The following is a 22,628-nucleotide window of genomic DNA, read 5'->3' as shown; positions in this document are numbered from 1 at the left end:
TCTCTCTATGGCTTGTACCTTGGTGGATCCAAGTTCTATCTAAGCTTGCCTCTGAGATTCCTCTGGTAATCAACTTCTAATTCAAGTAAGCATTTTATTTATATTGTTCATCAGGTTTGCGACTCTTTTGAGTGCTTTATTCACTTCCTAGGGAGAGTAAAGTATTAATCGTAAGTGTAAGCATGGTGCTTAGACTTAGGTTAATCGTGGATGCACCCTACATTCTGGATCGATGGTACCTCACGAGGGTGACTCTTATAGCCTCGTTGAATACTTTGTAGACAACCTCTTGTTTGTAGGCCAAGTAGGACACGATTACGAAGGAAAGCATTCCTCTGTTGGTGTCTTTCCCTAGTAATGTTCCTACTTGAATAGTAGAAGACATAGCTTACCAAAGTCAGAATTAGAGAACCTTAGTTATCCTCTCTATGCTCCTATTCATCCTAACCTTGTTACTACCGCTAGTTAAGTTAGACTGTAGTTAATCTTACACATTTCCCTATGGATATGATACTTAGAATACTTTTGGGTGAAAGCTACAGCGGTATCCATGTGCTTGCGGATTTATCTGTGTGTGTTAATTTATACCAACAACGATCTTATAACCATGGTCTTCCTAGCAGCAGTTGGCATGCTTGCATAGGAATCACATCACACTCCACATGATCATTATACTTCCCAACAAAGAAAGGAACTGTCATAACTTGGTTCACATGTAGCGCACCACAATCATTAAGCCATTGCATCTTGTATGGATTAGGATGGAGCCTCTGTTTAAGCCCCATTCTATCAACCAATTCTTGAGTCACAATATTGTTGCAGCTGCCATTGTCAACAATAATTCTACACAACTTGTCTTTGATCATGCCTCGAGTATGGAAGAGATTGTGTCACTGCCCATTCTCTTCTTTCACAGCAGTAACACTCAGCACTCGAAGAGAAATAGAGAACTTGTTAGCACCTGCATCAGGTTGGATCTAATTCTCATCATTTTCAAGTTCTTCATCATGTCTTGGACAATCTTCCTTGGGATCACTTTCAGATTCCCATTCACCATACTCATTCACAATCATGGTCCTCCAACTTGGACATTGGGCAGCAACATGTCCACGACCATGGCACTTGTGGCACACAATTTCTCTGCTACATGTAGAGGAAGTAGCAGCCGAAGTGTTGGCATTTCAAAATGCAATCACCAAGTATGGAGATAGAATGCATCCCTAGCAACGGCACCAGAAATGCTTGTTGGCATTTCGAAACGCAATCACCAAGTATGGAGATAGAATCCATCCCCGACAATAGGACCAGAAATGCTTGTTGTTATTTCTTAGCGTCATCACTAATTATTAGCAATGCCACTAAGTAATAGCCATGATAGTTCCTTAACAATGTTAGATATTTATCCACAAGCGCACGGAGCTATCATTGTAGCATTTCACCCATAAGTATTCAGGGTATCATTATTTATATTTTTCCCAAAGGAAGGCATTTGATTAAGAGTCTAGTATGGATATCAACATGAATAATAATGCTTGCAAGTACACCAATGTTTATAACAGTGGTAAGAATGGTGATTTCAAGATAGTGGACACACACTTGGCATTTCTCAAAGGATAAAATAGAGAAGAAAGAATAAAAGAATAATCCTAGTTGAGCAGGCATTGGTCTAGTATAGTCATACAAATAATAGTGAATGATCATACAAGTTACATAATTAGTCCAAGGGCTAAGTGTGAAGCATGTCGGGAGGCCACCGAGTACTGGTCTGCTAGCAACCTTATGTGACAATTTAGACTCCTACACCCTATTCGAACGTGGGGGATTACAAGGGACAAACATGGCTATCACCACCTACCGCCTACCCCTCAATCATGGAAAGGGACAATGCATTCACCGGTCTGTCCATACCCAAGCACCACGTTTGCGTATACAGAAACTACCCAAATCCCCCCGGGTCCCTGACCCTACGGATCGATAGGTAAAGAACTTGGGCACACCTAACGGCACAATGAACTGCCACCTCAACTTTGCTCTAATTCTAATTATATAAGTTATATGAGTGTTTAAGCATAAAGTTAAGTGTGCTACTTTCATGACACATAAACTATAGACTAGTTCATATTTCAAGATTATAACACAATAACTATACTATAGTTCATAAGTATGACTATAAATATTATATGAGAGCATAACTTTGGAAGAACTCATATCTCTATTCATACTCAAAGGTCTCTTCTTCGAAGGAGCCAAGCTCTCCAAGGTAGCTTTGCCTTGCTCTAAAGCTACTAAAAATAAGCTACTACTACTAGAGAGTGAGGTGTGTGAGGTGATGCTCAAGTGAAGTGTGTTGAGAGAGGGAGGGGTACCCCTCAATTTATACAAGAGCAAGGCGGTGCTTCTATCTATCTTTGGCATGAAAGCATGGGATGAACTACCTCAGCATAGGGGCATGCCACCGCTAGAGCGAGGAGAGGTTGAGTAGCGCCGATAGGGGGTCGCCCGCCCCTTGACCGTGGCCACTCACCACCACCTTCGCTTGATAGGCCATGGGCTAGACATGGATCCCTGCTCCGTGGTGTTTTGCCTGGTTTGCCCTAAGTTGATGGGCGTCTCCCTTGTTCCTTTGCGCAGATTAGCGTAAAAAAGCTCCTTTCGGTGAATTATACCATGTATTTGTGTTTGTGACCTGCAAAATAATGTTCTCCAAATACATGTGGAACTTGGTTAGTAGTAAATGCATATGTGATTGTAAGGAAAATGGACCCTAGGCATGTATTGGATTTTGGTGTTTGATGACCAACACAACCAAATTGGACTAATGAATTTGCAAGTAATTGTTTTGTAGTTCAATAGAGTGCAAGACGTGACTTGGTCGAAGGCAACGTGATGATCTGATGATCAACACCTCAAGAAACACATTGGAAGATACATAGAAGACATACAAGATCAAGCAAAGTCCAAGACACAAAGATAGGAACCAAGACAGACGCAAGATCGCGAAGAAACAAGCTCCACAAAGGTGATCGGACATGGCCCTATGAGGACTAAACGTGTCCGATCAGTTGCTCGGCAATAGCAGGTGTCAGTAGCAGTGACCGAAGGCTGAGCAGCAGTGACCAAACGCTGAGCGAAGCGGCGACCAGATGCATGGACTTCACTATTCATTGTCATGGCAACAACTCAGTGAGGACCAGACACAGCAGCACTGGATGACTAGATGCACAAAGTGCAGCATCCGATCATGTCCAGGGAGGTTGCAGAGCGGCGCAAATGCAACCAGACATGTCCGGTCGATGATGATCAGACTCGGCAGAGCGTCTGATCAACACGCGATCTCAATGGTCGGGACAACCAGACACGTCCGGTCAGGACGACAGCAATGTCCGGTCAGTAGCAGAAAGCTGGGTTTCGCCCCCAATGGATACTTTCTCTATGGGTCTTATAAATAGACCCCAACCGGCCATTTGAGATGTGGAGAGCTAAGGAAACATACCAAGGGTGTTGATACACCATTTTAGTGATCTCCACATTGATAGCGCTTAGTGATTCATTAGGTGATTAGTGTAGGTGCTTCGCGAAGTGCTTAGGTTGATTAGACCACCATTTATGCGCTTACTCTAGGTTTAGGCCTAGTGTTTAGTGAGGTTTGCACACCTCTTACCACTTGGTGCTTGTGCGCACCTTTGTTGTACATTGGAGGGGCTTGTAGTCTTGCAAGACCACACCAACCGCATTTGTGGTATGACTACCACCGTGTATGGAGGGAACAAGGTCCACAACGTTTCGCCTAGAAGCTTGATAGTGAAGATGGCAGGGAGCATCCGGAAGAGGCTTGGCGGAAGGCACGTTGGAGACCCACTTGCACGTGGGGAAGGCCCGAGGCAATCCACGGAGTTACCCGACTAGGAGCTTGGCCCTTGCGAGGGATTCCTTGCGAGGGGCTCCAACGAGTACTAGGGGGAAGCTTGCGCGCTTCTCGATACCTCGGTAAAAATACCTGAGTCATCGATGGGAGTTTGCATATCTCTACCTTACTCTTTAGCTTTTGCATTTATATTGCATTCTTAGTGTGTGCTTTACTTTCCTAGCTTAGTGATAGGCTAGTTGATACGTTTGGAACCTAGGTTGCATAACTCCTTTTGCGGTAGAGATAGCAACATACTAGCAAAACCGTAGTTGTGCATTTAGATAGTTTATCTTTTGCATAGGTTTTGCTAAGGGTAGAAAAAGAGGCCATAGTTTAGAGTTAGAGTTTTAAGTTGCCTAATTCACCCTCCCCTCTTAGGTGTCTCGGTCCCTTACAAGCGGTAGCAGAGCCGGTTGGCTCAATTTGGACCTTGGGCTTCACCACCGTTGAGCCGACGCTATTTAGAGTGGTTGGGATGGATACCTCTTGGCCTTCACACTTTGATGGCACTAACTTCCCCTACTATAAAGCTAGAATGGCTTGTCACCTTGGGGCAGTAGATTTGGGTGTTTGGAGAGTCACTCGTGACGGGATGAAACCTATTAAGAATCCCAATAAACCCACAAAGTGTGAAGAAAAAGAAATTCACTTCAATGCTAGAGCTAAAAATTGCTTGTTTGAATCTTTTAGCATGGATGTGTTTAACCAAGTGTTCACTTTAAATACAACACATGAAATTTGGTTAAAACTCGAAGAGCTCCATGATGGCACAACTAATGTCCATGAGCAAAAACATTGTCTAGCTAAACAAAATTATGATTCCTTTAAAATGAATGATGATGAGCTTGTTCATGATATGTATTCTCATTTGAATCTAATTATAAATGATCTCCATTCAAAAGGATTAACGAAGCTAGATGATGCGAACATCATGAGGAAGATCATCTCTGTGCTACCACAAAAGAAATATGCAAGCATCATCACCATCCTTCACAACATGGAGGACTTGAGCACCATGACCCCGGCCATAGTCATTGGCAAGATAGCGGTATTTGAAATGTCACGGAAGATGGGTCAAGAAGAAGCCTCATCATCAAGCAAAGGCAAAGCTCTTGCATGTAGTGAGAAAAAGAAGATGAAGGGCAAGCAAGTTGAGACAAGCTCAAGCTCAAGCTCCTCATGTGAAGAAGAAGAAGAAGAAGAAGAAGAAGAAGAAGAAGAAGAAGAAGAAGAAGAAGAAGAAGAAGATGATGATGATGAAGATTCAAGTGATGATGATCAATCTTCCTCCTCCACCTCCGACCTTGATGAAGAATCAATCAAACTTATCAACAATGTGGAGAAGATGATCCAAAGGCTCAATGTCAAGGATGTGCCCATCCAAATTCAAGATTTCATCTTCACCAATCAAATAAATGAGCAAAGAAAGAAACGATGCTATGGATGTGGTGAGTTAGGGCACTTTATGGAAGTTTGTCCAAACAAGCCCACACCCAAGACAAAGAAGAAGGCACGCAAGGACCAAGCCCTCACATCAATAAGGTCATGGGATGATTCTTCAAGTGAAGAAGAAGACCATCACAAGAGGTGAGGCCACAAGCACTCATCATCAAGCTCTTCTCATGTGTGACTTATGGCATGAGGTAACGAAAGCTCATCCTCTAGTGAGACTGATAGTGATGGTGAAATGCCTTCTATTAATGAACTTGCGCAAGAAAATCTTAAATATGCTAAGGCTTGCACTAGCCAACAAAGAAGCTAAAAATGTTGCAAGAAAAACTAGATAGTTCACAAGAAGCATATAAAACCTTGCTTGAACAATATGAGACATTTGCTAATCTCAATATTGAACTATCTACTAAAATTGAGCAACTTGAGGCTAGTGCAACAACAAATGCATGCACAATCAATGATGACCACCTTGTAAAGAAAAATGAAAAATTAAAAGAAAAGTTAGCTAGCTCACAAGATGCTTATAAAAGTTTGCTTGCTAAAATGGAAACCATGTGCAAACATTGTGATGAGCTAACTAATAAAGTTGCTTATCTTGAAGCCGTCGGTACAAACCTCACCAAGGCACCTAAAAAGAAAAGTTATATCTTTGACATGCCTAAAAAGGATGCTTCTACTTCTTTCAATGATTTATGTTTAGACTCACCCTTGTGCAACCAAGTTTGTGTTGAGAAAGTTGTTGTAGATACATGCACATAAGAGGTTGCAATGGGGAATGAGCAACTCAAGCAAGAAGTGGCTCGCCTTACCAAGGACTTGACTCAAGTAAAAGGCAAAGTAGAGCAAGCCTAACTTTATCAAGATAACATCGTCAAGGGAGTGAAGAAACTTGATGAAGGACAAACCGTGGTTTGCGACGTGTGCCATAAGTCCTATGAGTGCAAGATGAAGAATGGGAGAGGATCTAAGAAGAAAGAGAAAAATAAAAAGGAAACAAGCAAACTCTCCAACACCTACACCAACAAGGTGGACAAAAAGGCCTCCACACCTTATCTCTTGAAGAGAAAGAAAAATGACAAGGTGGTGGCCATCAAGGTGAACAAGCAAGCCAACAATGGGGCCAAACAGATTTGGGTGCCAAAGGAGATCATTTCCAACATGAAGAGCACCAAGAAGGTTTGGATCCCGAAAGGGATGTGAGAAGTCCGATGGACTTTGGGGAATTTGGAGACTTGGCAAAGTATGGGTGCATTTCATGGGGTGCATCATTGTGGACAAGGTAATTGCCTAGTGGGTTAGTGAATACTATGGACCCTAATTCCCCTTCCCATGTTAGATAACTAGATTTAATTTCTTTCAATTTCAATTAGCATCTAGTTCCTTTTGATGCCTAGGTTTGCATTTGCATGTTTAATCTTTTGTCTTGCATACACTAGGTATATCTTATGGTAGGCTTGCTCGGTTTCACTCTTAACCCTTGGAGCAAACCTACATGGTTTAAATTGTTTAAGAGCACATCACATAGCTTGTTTTACAATTTTCATCTAATATGTGCCAAAGTCCAAATTGTAGATAATTTCTCCCGAATATCACTTTCGAAAATGATTCTCACGTTCATGTGATGTTATCTTTCAAGTGGTATTTTTTATTTTAAAATCAATGTGCATGTCTCCTACAAGTATTCCATGCTTATGTGCACAAATTTAGGGGGAGGTTACTCTACAAGTTGGATGCTTTGAGACTAACACCTTTTCAAGCTTATCATGTGTAGTAGTCTCATTGCAAGGAAAATGGAGTCCGCGGAGTTAAGCATCATACTTCAAATATCCACCACCTATTGCAAGTGGTATAAATCAAATTGGTTTCCACATGTGGTATTTTGAAACTGATATCATCATGTTGATTTCACTTTGGTATTTATATGCTTTCTCCATGCATTATATAGATTAAACTCCCTTGAGCATTAATTTGCCAATTATGCATAAACTACATTCTCCATCATATGTATGCATATATTTATGGGGAGCTTAGTCTATGTAATGTAAGAGTCCAATTTTGTGACCTATTCCACTCCACATACAAAGGATCACAAAGTTTGACCCTGCCTTGTGCTACTAATGTCTTCCTTTTCGGTGTTTGATTCTAAAGGGGGAGAATTTGTACGACCAAAAGCAAGCCCGATCATAATAATTTACAAGTGGTAATGGTCTGAGAAAGGGAGGATAGTGGATTATGGAGTTAGGGGAGGCTTAAATCCATAATGCCACATGGGGACATTTGCGAGGGTAAGATAAGTTTCCTAAGATGTTTACATGTGGTATCTTTTAGCACCATATAACCTTGCCCTTTGCATTGCATCCTAGAAAGTAAATAGTTTTTAAATTCCAAAATTTTTATTATTTGCTTACGTTGGTCGTGTTGTCATCAATCACCAAAAAGGGGGAGATTGTAAGAAAAATGGACCCTAGGCCCATTTACTTTGGATTTTGGTGCTTGATGACCAACACAACCAAATTGGACTAATGAATTTGCAAGAAATTGTTTTGTAGTTCAATAGGGTGCAAGATGTGACTTGGACGAAGGCGACATGATGATCCGATGATCAACACCTCAAGAAAGACATTGGAAGATACATAGAATACATACAAGATCAAGCAAAGTCCAAGACACAAAGATGGGAACCAAGCCAGACGCAAGATCGCAAAGAAACGAGCTCCATAGAGGTGACCGAATGCGGCCCTATGAGGACCGGACACATCCAATCAGTTGCTCAGCAAGAACAGGCATCAGCAATAGTGACCAGATGCTGAGCGGCAGTGACCAGAAGCTGAGCGAAGCAGTGACCGGACGCATGGACTTCACTATTCATCATCACGGCAACAACTTAGTGAGGACCGGATGCAGCGGCACTAGATGACCGGACGCACAAAGTGCAGCGTCCGATCATGTCCGGAGAGGATCCAAAGCGGCGCAAATGCGACCGAACGCATGAAAGCTCTAGTTTGGTTTTGGTGAATTGATGAAACCCTAAGTGCTAACCTAGTTTATCAAGTGATCATGAGATAGGTAGCGCAATCCAAGTGGTGAAGCAAATAAAGATCATAACATGATGATGTTGATGCCATGGTGATGATCAAGTGCTTGGACATGAAAAGAAGAAAGAGAAAAACAAAAGGCTCAAGGCAAAGGTATAAATTGTAGGGGCTATTTTGTTTTGGTGATATAGACACTGAGAGTGTGATCACATTTAGGATTGATAGCCGTACTATTAAGAGGGGTGAAACTCGTATCAAAATGCGGTTATCAAAGTGCCACTAGATGCTCTAACTCATTGCATATGCATTTAGGATCTAGTGGAGTACTAACACCCTTGAAAATGTTTCTAAAAATATGCTAACACATGTGCACAAGGTGATACACTTGGTGGTTGGCACATTTGAAGAAGGGTGAAGAAGATAGAGGTGAAAAGGAGTTAGTCACACTAGTCATGTAGTGACTGGACGCTGGTTTCGGAAGGACCGACGCGTCCGGTCAGTAGCAGTAGTGAAGACATTGGCGTCGGTCACTGACCGGACGCTAGGTCACTCAGTGATCGGACGCTAACTAGGCGCATCCGGTCCTACTATCGAGCAGCGCATAGAAGTGTTGCCGAGTGACCGGACACTGGCTGTGTCTGGTCAGGGGTGAACGGACGCGTCCGGTCGAGAAAAGTCGTCTCTGGATGCTTACTGGAAACGACCGGACACTGGGGTTCAGCATCCGGTCACTTTGAGCCACCACATCCTATCACCATATGACCGTTGAGATCAAGCGCTCAGTATTTGAAGAGAGGGGACACGTGGCGTGCATCAATATGACCGTAGCTTCCGGTCACCCCGCGTTGTGCCCCTGGAAGGGGTACAACATCTCTATTTCGTGGGGGCTTCTATTTAAGCCCCATGGCCGGTTCAAGCTCACCCTCTTGGCCATTTGCATTGACATGGCTACCTTGTGAGCTTAGCCAAAGCCCTCCCACTCATCTCCATCATTGATTCATCATCTTTGTGACATTGGGAGAGAATCCAAGTGCTTTGCTTGAGTGTTTGCATCTAAAGGCACTTGGTGTTCTTGTTTGGCTACAAGATTTGCTTGTTACTCTTGGTGGTTGCCACCACCTAGATGGCTTGGAGTAGCGAGGATCGTGGTGATTGTGAGGGGTTCTTGACCTTTCTTCGGCGGAGAGCCAAAAGGTACTCTGGTGAATTACTCATGGCTTGTGTAATCCTCATCTTGTGTTGTTTGTGTGGCACCCTATTGAGGGTTTGGTGTGTGATGCCAATTAGCGCGTGAGCCTCCAAGTTAGTGAATCGCCACAACAAGGAGTAAGTTGCCGGCAAGCAAGTGAACCTCGGTAAAAAATCATTGTGTTCATCATTTGATTCCGAGGTGATTGGTCTTCATTGATATTGATTCTTGTGATTGATTGGTTCACTCCTTGACATGGCGGTATAACTATCTTGCTCTCGCTCTTTACATTACCACAAACTAGTTATCAAGATCTTTAGTGTAGCAAGTTGTGAGAGCTTGTTAGTTTGGTTAGTGTGGCTCTTTAGTTAGTCTTTGAGAGCACATTAACTTAGTATAGTGCCATAGCTATTGTGTGGTTAGAGACAAATAGAAACTAAAATTGTGGTAGGTGTCTTGCATTTTTAGTAGGCTAGCGCAACCCTTGCTTCGCCTCATAATTGTCTAACCGGTTTGTTAAGTGTTGTTGTAGAAATTTTTATTAGGCTATTCACCCCCGCTCTAGCCATTAGGACCTTTCAACGTGTCTGGTGGATGATGACCGGACTCAGTAGAGCATCCGATCAACGTGCGCGCTCAACAGTTGGGATGACCGAATGCATCCGGACAAGACGACAACAGCATCCAATCAGTAGCAGAAAGCTAGGTTTCGCCCCCAACGACTACTTTCTCTATGGGCTTATAAATAGACCCTCAACTGGCCATTTGAGATGTGGAGAGCTGATAAAACATACCAAGGGTGTTACACCATTTTAGTGATCTCCACCTGCATAGTGCTTAGTGATTCATTAGGTGATTAGCGTAGGTGCTTTGCAAAGTGCTTAGGTTGATTGGACCACCGCTTATGCTCTTGCTCTAGTTTTAGGCCTAGTGTTTAGTGAAGTTTGCACACCTCTTACCACTTGGGGCTTGCGCGCCCCTTTGTTGTACATTGGAGGGGCTTGTAGTCTTGCGAGACCACACCAACCATGTTTATGGTGTGACCGCCACCATGTATGGAGGGAACAAGGGCCATGGTGTTTCGGCCGGAAGCTTGATGGTAAAGACGGCGGGGAGAATCCAGGAGAGGCTTGCCAAAGGCACGTCGGAGACCCACTTGCGCATGGGGAAGGCCCAAGGCTATCCACGGAGTTACCCAACTAGGAGCTTGGCCCTTGTGAGGGATTCCTTGCGAGGGGTTCCAACGAGGACTAGGGGGAAGCTTGCACGCTTCTCGATACCTCAGTAAAAATATCGAAGTCATATGGAAGTTTGCATATCTCTACCCTACTCTTTAGCTTCCGCATTTACATTGCAATCTTGGTGTGTGCTTTACTTTCCTAGCTTAGTGAAAGGCTAGTTGATAGGTTTGGAACCTAGGTTGCATAACTTCTTATGCAGTAGAGATAGTAACATACTCGCAAAACCGTAGTTGTGCATTTAGATAGTTTATCTTTTGCATAGGTTTTGCTAAGGGTAGAAAAAGAGGCCATAGTTTATTGTTAGAGTTTTAAGTTGCCTAATTCACCCCCCTCTTAGGCATCTCGGTCCCTTACAGTGATCAAGATTGCTTATTTCTCCTCTTTTTGTGTCTTAATTGGCGGTCAGATTTGATTGGTAATGACCGCCAACAAGATCCCCCAAGCTTAACCTTTGCTCGTCCCGAGCAAATAGCTAAGTTATTGGTTGTTGATCAGGAGTTGATACAATGCCGAATAGAATTCACAAGTGTCATGCCTATAACAAAGTATTCTTCCTCAATTTAAATAAGTTGGCATTCTATCCATCCTTTTAACTTAATCCCTGTAGGGCTTATTGCTTTTCCAAGTCTTAGGTAGTTGCAAGATAGAATGGTTTTAACAAAATTACCAATCATTCATTCTTTGATCAACCTTCTATCTGAAGGTTTTATGAGTTTTGCAAAATAAAATGTAAGTTCCTCAAATGATTCACTTAATCGCGCAATTTGTATGGTCCTCACCAAGGCATTTGATTGTTTTGCCTTCTTTTCACCCTATCCCTAAAAGGCTTTGAGTGAAGTTGTAGGTAGGTATGAATGAGAGTTATACTTACATCACATATATTGCTAAGTCAAAAACTAGATCGAAGGAGATACAAGTCATACACTTTGATCAAGATGTGCAAGTGTGTGGAATATTTTCCTATTCCTAATATTTTTGGTACTCCTTTGATCATGATTTTCTCTCTTTTGATTAATTGCCTTGGAAGTATGGGCTATATTTCTCTCTTTGTTTTTTCAATACTTTGGAACCTTCATGTGTTCCATTTTTTTCTTTTCTGTTGCTATTTTCAGAGCTTCACGTGTCTATCTCATTTTTGGCGTAGCCCATACTTCTTTTTGGCATATGAAAACTTTGGAGAGAAAGACTCATGACAAATAAATGGAGTACTTTATTTTAGGTGGATGGAAAATATGTTTTTGCGTAACTCTCAGTGTAAGAGTTAGCATTTTTTATAAGTGGGTGTTGGTGAATCTTGATCATGGGTGCATAATGAGAATCTCTACAAGGGTCACAACAATTTGACAAAACTCAATGTGAATATAAGTAGCATATGACTAAGGGTTGCGTTTGAGTCATGCCATATGGCCGTGGTAGGAATTCATAACCATTAAGGAACTTTTGATCGTAGCATTTTTAAAATGAAAACTCTGGATGTCAAGTTTCTTTTAGAATAAAGTCATATCATATTCTATTTACCATATCATAACTTGCAACAACTTAGAAAAGGATCATGCTTTTGCAACCCACAAGTTTTAGTTTTAGGATGAGACATTTTTGACAACAAACTTAAATGTTGGGAAATACTAAGTTACAGCCTAGGCACAGATGAATTATAGATAGAGCAACTATTCATCATTTCAATAAAGGAGAAACTAAACATTCCTAAATCACATATGAGACTGGAATGAATATTTTTGTTGTTTTTATCATATTTCATTTTTGGATTATATATTTTTTGATTTTTTTAAATGAAAATAAATAAATAATGCGAAAAATAAAAGATAGTACTTACCTCTGCGGGGTCCTCCCCCAAGCTTGCTCGTTGCCTACGGTCTAGGATTGAACCCCATGTATCGCCAGTAGGTCGCCGGCTGTTCTGATTGTTGCTGCAGCATCGCGTTCATTTGCGCCATTTGTTGTTGCTCCTGTTGATGCCGCTGGGTCAAATCCTTCACGTGAGTGTTAAGTGTGCCTTGAATCTCATCAGTGCGGATTTCCAATCCTCCAAGGCGGTTGTTAACGTCATCCCATCCTGAGACAGACTGTCGTGGTTGCACAGGTGGAGGTAGCCCCTCGTAGTCGGATGAGTGCATTGCCCATGCTGCGGCGTTAGCCTCTGCCCATCTGGATCCTCCAGCCTCATGTTTCTGTGGAGTATGCTCCCAACAGGGGTGGTACATGGGTGTGAACCATAGTACTTGCCCAGTCGGGAACAACTCTGGGTGGGACGCCTAGGGCGCAGCTGGAAAAGGCTACAGCCGCGGCTATTGTGAGCTGCTTGCTTCATTTCTGGCTCTGCTCCTTGTCATCCTGCTAGACACAGAACTTCTACGAGCTACCTCTTGTGGAACAGGAGGGAAGGTTAGTGCAAGGGAATTATACAAACGAAGACCCAAGTTAGGTAACGGGAGTTTGTTTGTACATTCCAGGAAGAAAAATACAAGTTGTCTAGCTGCATTGTGTTTCAAGTGATGACCTTGTAACAAGTAATGCTCATCGATAATAAGGCATGGAGTTGAAATATATTCTACTTCATGATTTTTCATCACACCAACACCAGTGGTAATACGAGTGACAAGAGATGTACATGATATGGAAGTGGAAAATGTCTTTAACAATTCTAGCCAATGTTTGAATATTTCTTTGATAGGAGCAATTTTAATCTCCTTGATCATAGCATAGAGTATTTTCATTTCATCATTATGAACAACTCGAATATCTTGCCTTCAAAACAAGGTCATGGTGATCCAACGATGCATGAGCATAAGAGTGGGATGTTGGATGTCCATGTTGCGGGGTTGAAATTTTCCATCTATAGCTTGACCCAAAATTTCATTCCAAAATTTATGGCGATTAAAACATCTAACAACATGATCTATGTTAATTAAGCATCTTCATTGGAAACCTATGTGTTGAGCAAGATCTTTCCAAGTGCAAAAATGTTCTTCTCCAAACAAGTGGAAAGTAATTCCATTGTCAACTTCTTTTAGTGAGCATAAAAATTGAATGGTTAGGAGACGAGAACCTCGTTCGCAAATAGGATCAACTTCCTCCCAAACAACATCTTTCCAAATAGAGGTGAATTTGACGTCCATACCTATGGCTCGGAGAAGCATGGGGTCATACAATGGCATATCTTTGAACACGCAGTCCTTGATGAGGTGGTAGGCCTCCATCTCCTGGCCTCTCTCCAAGTCAAGGTAGGGCTCATCATGCTCCTCCATCGATCATCCTTGCTCTTCCTCTTGCTCTTCTGTAGTCATGGTTTCTTCATCTTCATGCATTGGGCCTTCTTCATGCTCGGTGTAGCGTGAGCTTGAGCTTCCATGGGAGCGCTTCAATCATGATCCCATGATCTTCTTGATGGCGTCGGTGATGGCCTTTCCGAATCTACCCATGGCAAAAAACAACACAACGACAAGTGAGAACTTGGCCACGGGTTATGGTTAGCACAAAATATAAAATGAAAACCCAAAGACTAGCTTGAGCTTGGAATTTTTGTAGAGTTTTCTTGCACTAGAACTTGTTGGAAAATGCTTGAAAGAATTTTGGAAGCAAGTGAGTGAGTGGGAGAGTGAAGATGATAGTGTGAGAGGGGTGAGGAGCTCTCCCGACCACCCTACATATTTATTGGCACGAGGCACCCCAGCAGCAGACAGAGGGCAACGGTCACGGGCTGTTGCTCGAAGGATAGCGCCAACGGCCACCTCCACGATCTGGCTGACCCATGGAGTCACCTGCCCCCCTAGTGGGATCACCTGCCCTCTCCTTTGGTAGATAGTGGCCAACGATAATTTAAAACCTGTGACCGTTGGGGTTTTGTCTAGATCCCCAATGACTTGCTTGATTTTGATTTTCTAACAATATTATATTGAATTTTTAATTTCTATAATTATTACAAAAATGATAACTAGTAATAATAAATTATTCTTATTCAAAAAATGATTTTTGGAGGATTTTTTGAAGATTTTTATTTTGATATAAAAATTCAAAATTTTTAATGTTACAAATATTTATTTTAAGTATTTTTAATTTTAAAGATAACTACTGATTTACCTTCGGCAAGGGTTCGACGTTTTTGGTCCATTGGACATGACCTCTCCTCCTTCATTGATCTACAACTACATCAACATTTTAGAGGGAATTCTCGGGTTGCCCTGGGATTTTCCCCGATTGATTTCCAGGAATAGCGACAGCTATTTGAGAAATTTGAGTTTCTATCATTTTGTTAAAACTTAATTGATTCTTTACTACGGCGGATAAACTTTCTATTTGAGAATTTATATTTTCAAGAATTTTATCATTTGACATTAATTTCTTTGTAATATTTTCATTAATTTTAACTTGGCCTAAAACCAAGTCTTTGAAGGAAGGTTGATTTGAATTGTAATTTGAGTTGTAGTTCGAATTACCTTGTGGGCGGGATTGGTTATTCCACGCGTTACTACCTAGTTGGCGAAACCCATTGTTGATGAAGGCAGCTTCTTCGTAGGTTTCGAGGCATGCATTCCTCGAATGGCCAATGTTCCCACAGACTTCACACGTCATGTGTGAGTCCATGGTCTAGACGGTGCCCATCATGGCATCTTTCTCTTGGGCCCATTCCTCCAGTCTTTTAATCAAAAGATCTATTTTTGTGGAAAGTATATCCATCTCGTTCATGGTATGCATTCATTTTTGTGTTTTTCTTTCCTCCCCTCAACTTTGATTTGACACCATTTTATCGATGAGAGCCATGGCTCCATCAATGGTGTGGGAAAGGAAGGTGCCTCCAACAGCAGCGTTGAGATGACCCCTAGACATGGGCATTAATCCATTAAAAAAGTTGGAGCACTAACCAATTTTCAATCCCATGGTGTGGGCATGCTTGGATGTAGTCCTATAGCCTCTCCTATGCCTCGGGAATGGTCTCCATGGAGCTTTGCTAGAAGTTCAAAATTCGTCCCCTTAGGGCATTGGTTTTGCCCATGGGGAAGAACTTGGCGAGGAACGCCGCCAAATATTTGTCCCACATCTTGACAGCTTCCTTTTCCTTGTAAAACCATTGCTTTGCCTTCTCTAAAAGGGAGAAGGGAAACAAGTGGAGCCTGATGCTCCTAGGTGCGACGTCCTTGATGACCATCGTGTCGCACAATTCAAGAAAGTGATGGAGATGCGCGTTCGCGTCCTTGCTTGGCAAACCATAGAATTGGTTTGCCTGCACCATCGTGTTGAGGCCGGTATGGAGCTCGAAGTTCCCATCCCCAACGTTGATAGCAGGCTCAACGGGCACGTTGGTAATAGCAGGGGTGGAGTAGTCGCGGAGGGTCTTAGCCATGATTGGAGTAGCGGATGGTGCGGGGGTGACTGGTTCAACTATTAGTGGAGTGGTAGAAGAAGCAGCAAGGGACCGTTTCTTCCATAGGAGTGCCTCTGGATTTTTGATGTAGTTTTCTGGCCGTTTGTAACTGATGATACACTATCCTGTTTTCATCCAAAATAGGAGAAAACAAGCAAAGTTAGCCTGCATAAACAATGGATACCTCACATGCATATTATCATGAACATGTCCTACTAGATTCTTTAATCAATATGCCTTCCCCGGTAATGGCGCCAGAAATGCTTGTTGGCATTTCTAAATGCAATCACCAAGTATGGAGATAGAATCCATCCTCGGCAACAGCGCCAAAAATGCTTGTTGGCATTTCTAAATGCAATCACCAAGTATGGAGATAGAATCTATCCCCGGCAATAGTGCTAGAAATGCTTGTTGGTATTTCTTAGTGTCATCACTAGTGATTAGCAATGCCACTAAGTAATAGCCTTGATAGTTCCTTAACAATTTTAGATATTTATCCACAAGCGCACAGAGCTATCATTGTAGCATTTCACATGGAAGTATTCATGGTATCGTTATTTATATTTTTCTCAAAGGAAGACATTTGATTAAGAGTCTAGTATGGATATGAACGTGAATAATAATGGTTGCAAATACACCAATGTTTATAACAGGGGTAAGAACGGTGATTTTAAGATAGTGGACACACACTTGGCATTCCTCAAAGGATAAAATAGATAAGAAAGAATAAAAGAATAATCCTAGTCGAGCAGGCATTGGTCCAGTATAGTCATGCAAAGATTAGTTAATGATCATACAAGTTACATAATTAGTCTTAGGGCTAACTGTGAAGCAGGTCAGGAGGCCACCGAGTACTAGTCTGCTAGCAACCTCATGTGACAATTTAGCCTCCTACACCCCAGTCGAATGTGGGGGATTACAAGGGAAGGATAGGGCTATCACCACTTGTTGCCTACCCCTCAACCATGGAAAGGGACAATGCATTCACCTGTCTCTCTATACCCAAGCACCACGCTTGCATTTACAGAAACTACCCAAATCGCCCTGGGTCCTTGAACCTACAGATCGACAGGTAAAGAACTTGGGCACACCTAACAACATGATGAACTGCCAACTCAACTTTGCTGTAATTTCGATTATATAAGTTATATGAGTGTTTAAGCATAAAGTTAAATGTGCTACTTTCATGTCACATAAACTATAGACTAGTTCATATATCGAGATTATAACACAATAACTATACTCTAGTTCATAAGTGTGACTATAAATATCATGTGAGAGTATAACTTTCGAAGAACTCATATCTCTATTCATACCCAAAGGTCTCTTCTTCCAAGGAGCCAAGCTCTCCAAGCTAGCTTTGCCTTGCTCTAAAGCTACTAAAAAGTAAGCTACTACTACTAGAGAGAGGTGTGTGAGGTGATGCTCAAGTGAAGTGTGTTGAGAGAGGGAGGGGTACCCCTCTATTTATACAAGAGCAAGGCGGTGCTTCTGTCTATCTTTGCCTGAAAGCATGGGATGCACCGCCTCAGCATGGGGGCATGCCACCGCTAGAGTGAGGCGAGGCTGAGCAGCGCCGGTAGGGAGTCGGCCGCCCCTTGACCGTGGCCACTCGCCACCACCTTCGCCTAGCAGGCCATGGGCTGGACATGGATCCCTACTCCGTGGTGTTTTGCCTGGTTTGCACTAAGTTGATGGGCGTCGAACTTGTTCCTTTGCGCAAATCAGCATCGGAAAGCGCCTTTCGGTGAATTATTCCATGTATTTGTGTTCGTGACCTACAAAATAACGTTCTCCAAATACATGTGGAACTTGGTTAGTAGGAAATGCATATGTGATCAAGATTGCTTATTTCTCCTCTTTTTGTATCTTAATTGGTGGTCGTATTTTCTCGGTAATGACCGCCAACCAGAGGCAACAGTTGGGGCTGCTGCACTTGCAGCAGGCCATTGTTGGTTTGCAGGAGATGATGCTGTAGAAATCGCAGTTGTTGGTATAAATTAATACACATAGAATAATCCACAAGCACACAGATATTATACCGTTCTAGCACTTCACCGAGAGTAACCCAGTTTTATATCGAACCCAAAGGAATGGATGTGAGAGTAACTAATTCTAACTTAACGCAACTTCACAATAAAGGCTAGATAATAGGAGCATAGAGGAGACTACTAAGGTCTCCTAGTTCTAACTTTGATAAGCTTTGTCTTCTATTATTCAATTCTAGGGATATTACTAGAGAAAATACAAGCAGAGTATGTTTCCTATAGTAACAAAGTCCTGCTAGGCCTACTAACGGGAGGTGGACTATAAAGGATTCAACGAGGCTATAAGAGTCACCCTCGTGAGCTACCACTGATCCAAAAAATAGGGTACATCCATGAGTAACCAAGTGTAAGCACCACACTTATACTATGAATACTACTTTAATCTAGAAGCAACAAGGATTAAAGTACTCAAAAGAGAGTCGCAAACTTGAAGAATAATATGAACAAGAGGCTTACTTGAATTAGAAGTCGATTACTAGAGAAATCTCAGAAGCAAGCTCTAGAAGAACTTGATTCTGCTAGGGTACAAGCCGTAGAGAGAGCACTAACAGGCCGGTACTCCTCCAAAACTCTTCCCTCTCACTCTATCTCTCTATCTCTAATACAAGACTAGATCCTATCGAGGACTAATCTTCTCTTGATTGCTAGCCCTGATCCTGGTGGACATATGAATTAGGGTTTTGGGCTTCTCAGCTCTCAGGATCAAATGAGGCATGCCCTGAGGGGGGATGCAGGCAGGTATTATTGACACCAAAATTTGGTAAGCTTACTCTGGAAAGGAAGAGATCGACCGATGATGTCAAAAACAAGATAGTAGAGGATATTTGCCTGTTGACATCAGTTTTTGAAGCCAGATCGGTATCCATTGCCGATCAGGAAATATTATTTAATAAATTTGAGAGAGACATGACGTCCAGGTGCATATCAGGATGAAAGAAACAAGGACACGTATCAAACAAGGAAGCTTCATCAGCAAGGATTCTACATGTACACACACATCAATCAAAATCAGTCTTTATTTTTTTGGCTTCACGCTAACCCTTAGGAGTAGGAGTAATGTAGATCTCGATGAGTTCTTCAACTAGCAGGGCTGCATCGATCCGATCGACCTCCGTCTTGTCTGTGAGTACCGTCATGGCTTATACTTTGGTTTGTAAGGCTGCATCGGTCCGGCCAACCTCTTATGAGCTCTAGTATAAGTTAGTTATCGATCCTTATCTAGCTCCAGTACAACTGCATCGGTTAAGTTCGATCTTCACTGCTAGAATTAGATTAAGGTCAAGTTACCGGCTCTACCTAAGGGTGGCATCCTTCGGGTAGATTCATTATGTTACCGATCTTGCTGATGTTCTTATTATCATTAGTCTCAGCAATATCAACCTGCCCAATCAAGATCGATATAGATCGGCATCACATCCTTTTAGTCCATCATTTATTTTGCTATATTGTGATAATTTTTACTTTAAACAATGTATTATGTTTTATCAACCATTCTACTTCAATCTTGATCATGCATAGTAAGCAACCAAGGCATGTCTGATCTAGAGTAGGTTTACTAGCTAGTTGAATCTGGTCTATAGCTCGCTATTATGGATGTAACGATCTGGTCGATCCCCACTATTAGCACTTTAAATCAGAGTAAGCTAGTTGGTAGATTTGCTTTCATCCAGGCGTGGCCTTCGCTGTCTGCAATGCCTACATCGGCTAAATATTCGATTGCCTGCACTTTAACGCTCATAGTATGTTTTCATGATTCTATTAAATGTGAATAGATCTGTTTACTTTAAAGGTTTAATCTGGTATCTTTATTATGGCTGCCATCAATGTTTTCCTAAATGATAAACGGTCTTTACACGGCCGCCCTTCATTTAGCATTTAGGATGTTTACACGGTGTTTAAACGAAGTTAAACGGTCTAAACGGTATTGTACTTTAAAAAATATATATATAATTATATATGTTCATGTAAAAATCAAGTATTCTAGCATTTATACATATTTATCTGAGTAAAAATCAATTATTTTGGTATGTATATATATTTATGCATGTGAAATAACCAAATTAAATATTTATGCATGTAACATATCAAGTGTACATATTTATAAATATAATAAACTTAAGTATACAAATTTATCCATACAAAACTGAACTAGATTTACCTCGTGTTCGCCTAAACAACTGTTTAGTCCATTTAATGCTATTTATCTCCGTTCCATTTGGGCCGTTTAGACCATTTTTTCCTGTTTTTTGACCGTTTAAACGGTCAACAGCTTAATTTCTGTTTACCCCCAAAACAAGATAGTTTACCACCGTTTACCATTTACTGGCGGCTGTTTAGGCAAACACTAGCTGCCATCGATCCGGTCGAACCCCACTATTAAAGATAATAGGCTAGATTTGATGAGTTTATAAATCTGTTCATATTAGATAGTCGACTGTTCACATATTATGCCTCTACCTTCTCTGCATCGGCTATTTTAGCTGATTGCCTATGCTCTCATACATATAGCATGCTTCCATGAATCTGTCAACATATAGATGGTTTCATAAATTCTTTGGCTTTAGTTTGTTATCATTATCATAGCTGCATCGATCTAGTCGAACCACACTATTGATGGTAACAGATTAGATTCAGAGCGTTTGTAGATTTATTTATACTAGACAGTTGATTGCTCACATGCTATAATCCTCTCTATACCTAAATCGGCTATTTTAGCCGATAGTTATGCTTTCCATGCTAGATCTATGAATATCGGTTACAAAAGGCTTTTACAATTATACTTCTTTTGGTTGATTAGCCTTTATTAAATCATCATGATCTATGCATATCGGTCATTATCCTCATGTTATCATCATTCAACAATGGCCGATTGCTTCTATTTCAATATATTTTTATTCATGGACATGCTGGATATCGACTCTTTAGTCGATAGCCTTATACACCGTTCATATGGCCACATATTGGAACTGTCTGGTGTAACACCGACATGTTTCACCTTAAACTACTGATTATTCTCTCATTGTCAATTGCAGGGTCAAATTGACTGGCACGCCTTCGGTCTCAAAACCGACCGATCCTGTGTTTGAAGCCAAGTGGATCTCCAGCATTGCTCCATCAAGCAGATTCTTCCGGTTTACTATGTGTCAGGCGCATCGCCAAATTTTTGCGCCAACACACATTCTGGCATGCCTGGTGGGACCACAATTGTTTGATTAGAAGTTGGCCAAATTTGATCATTATGCTAAATCTTCAGGACTGTTCTAAGAACATCACCCATATTGCTAAGATTTACCACTACACGAGGCTTGCAAGCCAATCCTGCTATGCGTGTCATTTGCATGAGCCTGGTTGCTGTGTGTGGCAACACGTTAACACTCCAAGTGATAAGATCAAGAAGATCAAAAGCTACTGCTCCTGTACTCTGCCGCTCAAAGAACTATTTGGCTGAGCGCACACAGAGATATTCACTCGGCTTGGTCAGACTACTAGCTTAAAGAAGACTTATATCGTATATTGATTTGGATCAGAGAAGATGGAAAGGGACAATATTGGTCATATATATCAAATCAGATATGGTGTGCTCAAGCACATGTTGGAGAAACTCCTAGATGGATTTTTTCATTGGGCAAGCAGTATAAAAGTGATATTTATGGAAGCTTGCTGATGGAGATCGGTTGTCTGAAAGTGGAATCAGCTAGGGTCCAAAGTCTTGATCGCTAAGTCGATACAGCCTTGAAGAGCCGATTTCCATATTGCAATAGCCGATAAATTTCTTGGTGAATGACTTCAAGTTGCTTCATCAGCTTGATAAGGATCCAGGAGCAGGTCCTGAGATCAGATTAATGATTATTATAATTTTGGTAAAAGGAATCGGCTGTTTAGGAGAAGAATCGGCTATTGGCTTAATTTCAGAAGAAACCTGCAAGGGATTTAGATTTTAGAAGTAGTCTTGGCCTGAGCAAGTATGGTGACCACACGAGTATATCATTAGTGAAACACACCTTGAAGAACAAGCTAGAGGGTCTCACTGTGCAGCTGGCACTAGACAGCAAAAAACCATCCTAGGCCACATTCAAAAGTATCGGCTGAGTAGAGAGTGTGTTAGTCGATACAGTGGAGTAATCGGATTCTTCTTAAAAGCCCGAAGAGGGATATCGGCTTGGAGAATATCGGCAGCAGAAGTCCACAACAGTCATCTAGGCAGCCAATACTTCTATAAAGGTGGTCTAAAGAGATGCCAGCTAATATTAGCGCATTAGCTATTTACAGTTTGGCATACACACAACCAATGTGATCAATCATGTAAGAATATTAACCAATGTCTTCTAGAAATATATTGCCAAGGCCGCTATTAATAGAATTCCCAGTAGTAGAAG

General features: G+C 41.6%; 1 protein-coding gene across 1 annotated transcript; it reads right to left on the bottom strand.

The window, feature by feature from the left end:
- Nucleotides 1–15,790: 15,790 nt before the first annotated feature.
- Nucleotides 15,791–16,183, bottom strand: LOC136488487 (uncharacterized). Its single transcript, XM_066485409.1, has one exon. The coding sequence runs from the start codon at nt 16,181–16,183 to the stop codon at nt 15,791–15,793; it is 393 nt and encodes a 130-aa protein (XP_066341506.1).
- Between the last annotated feature and the right edge of the window lie 6,445 nt (nt 16,184–22,628).

Source organism: Miscanthus floridulus, chromosome 10 (assembly GCF_019320115.1).
Source record: "Miscanthus floridulus cultivar M001 chromosome 10, ASM1932011v1, whole genome shotgun sequence".
Taxonomy (NCBI): Eukaryota; Viridiplantae; Streptophyta; class Magnoliopsida; order Poales; family Poaceae; genus Miscanthus; species Miscanthus floridulus.
Note: the sequence above shows the minus strand (reverse complement) of the source record. Positions and strands in the feature narration are given on the sequence as shown.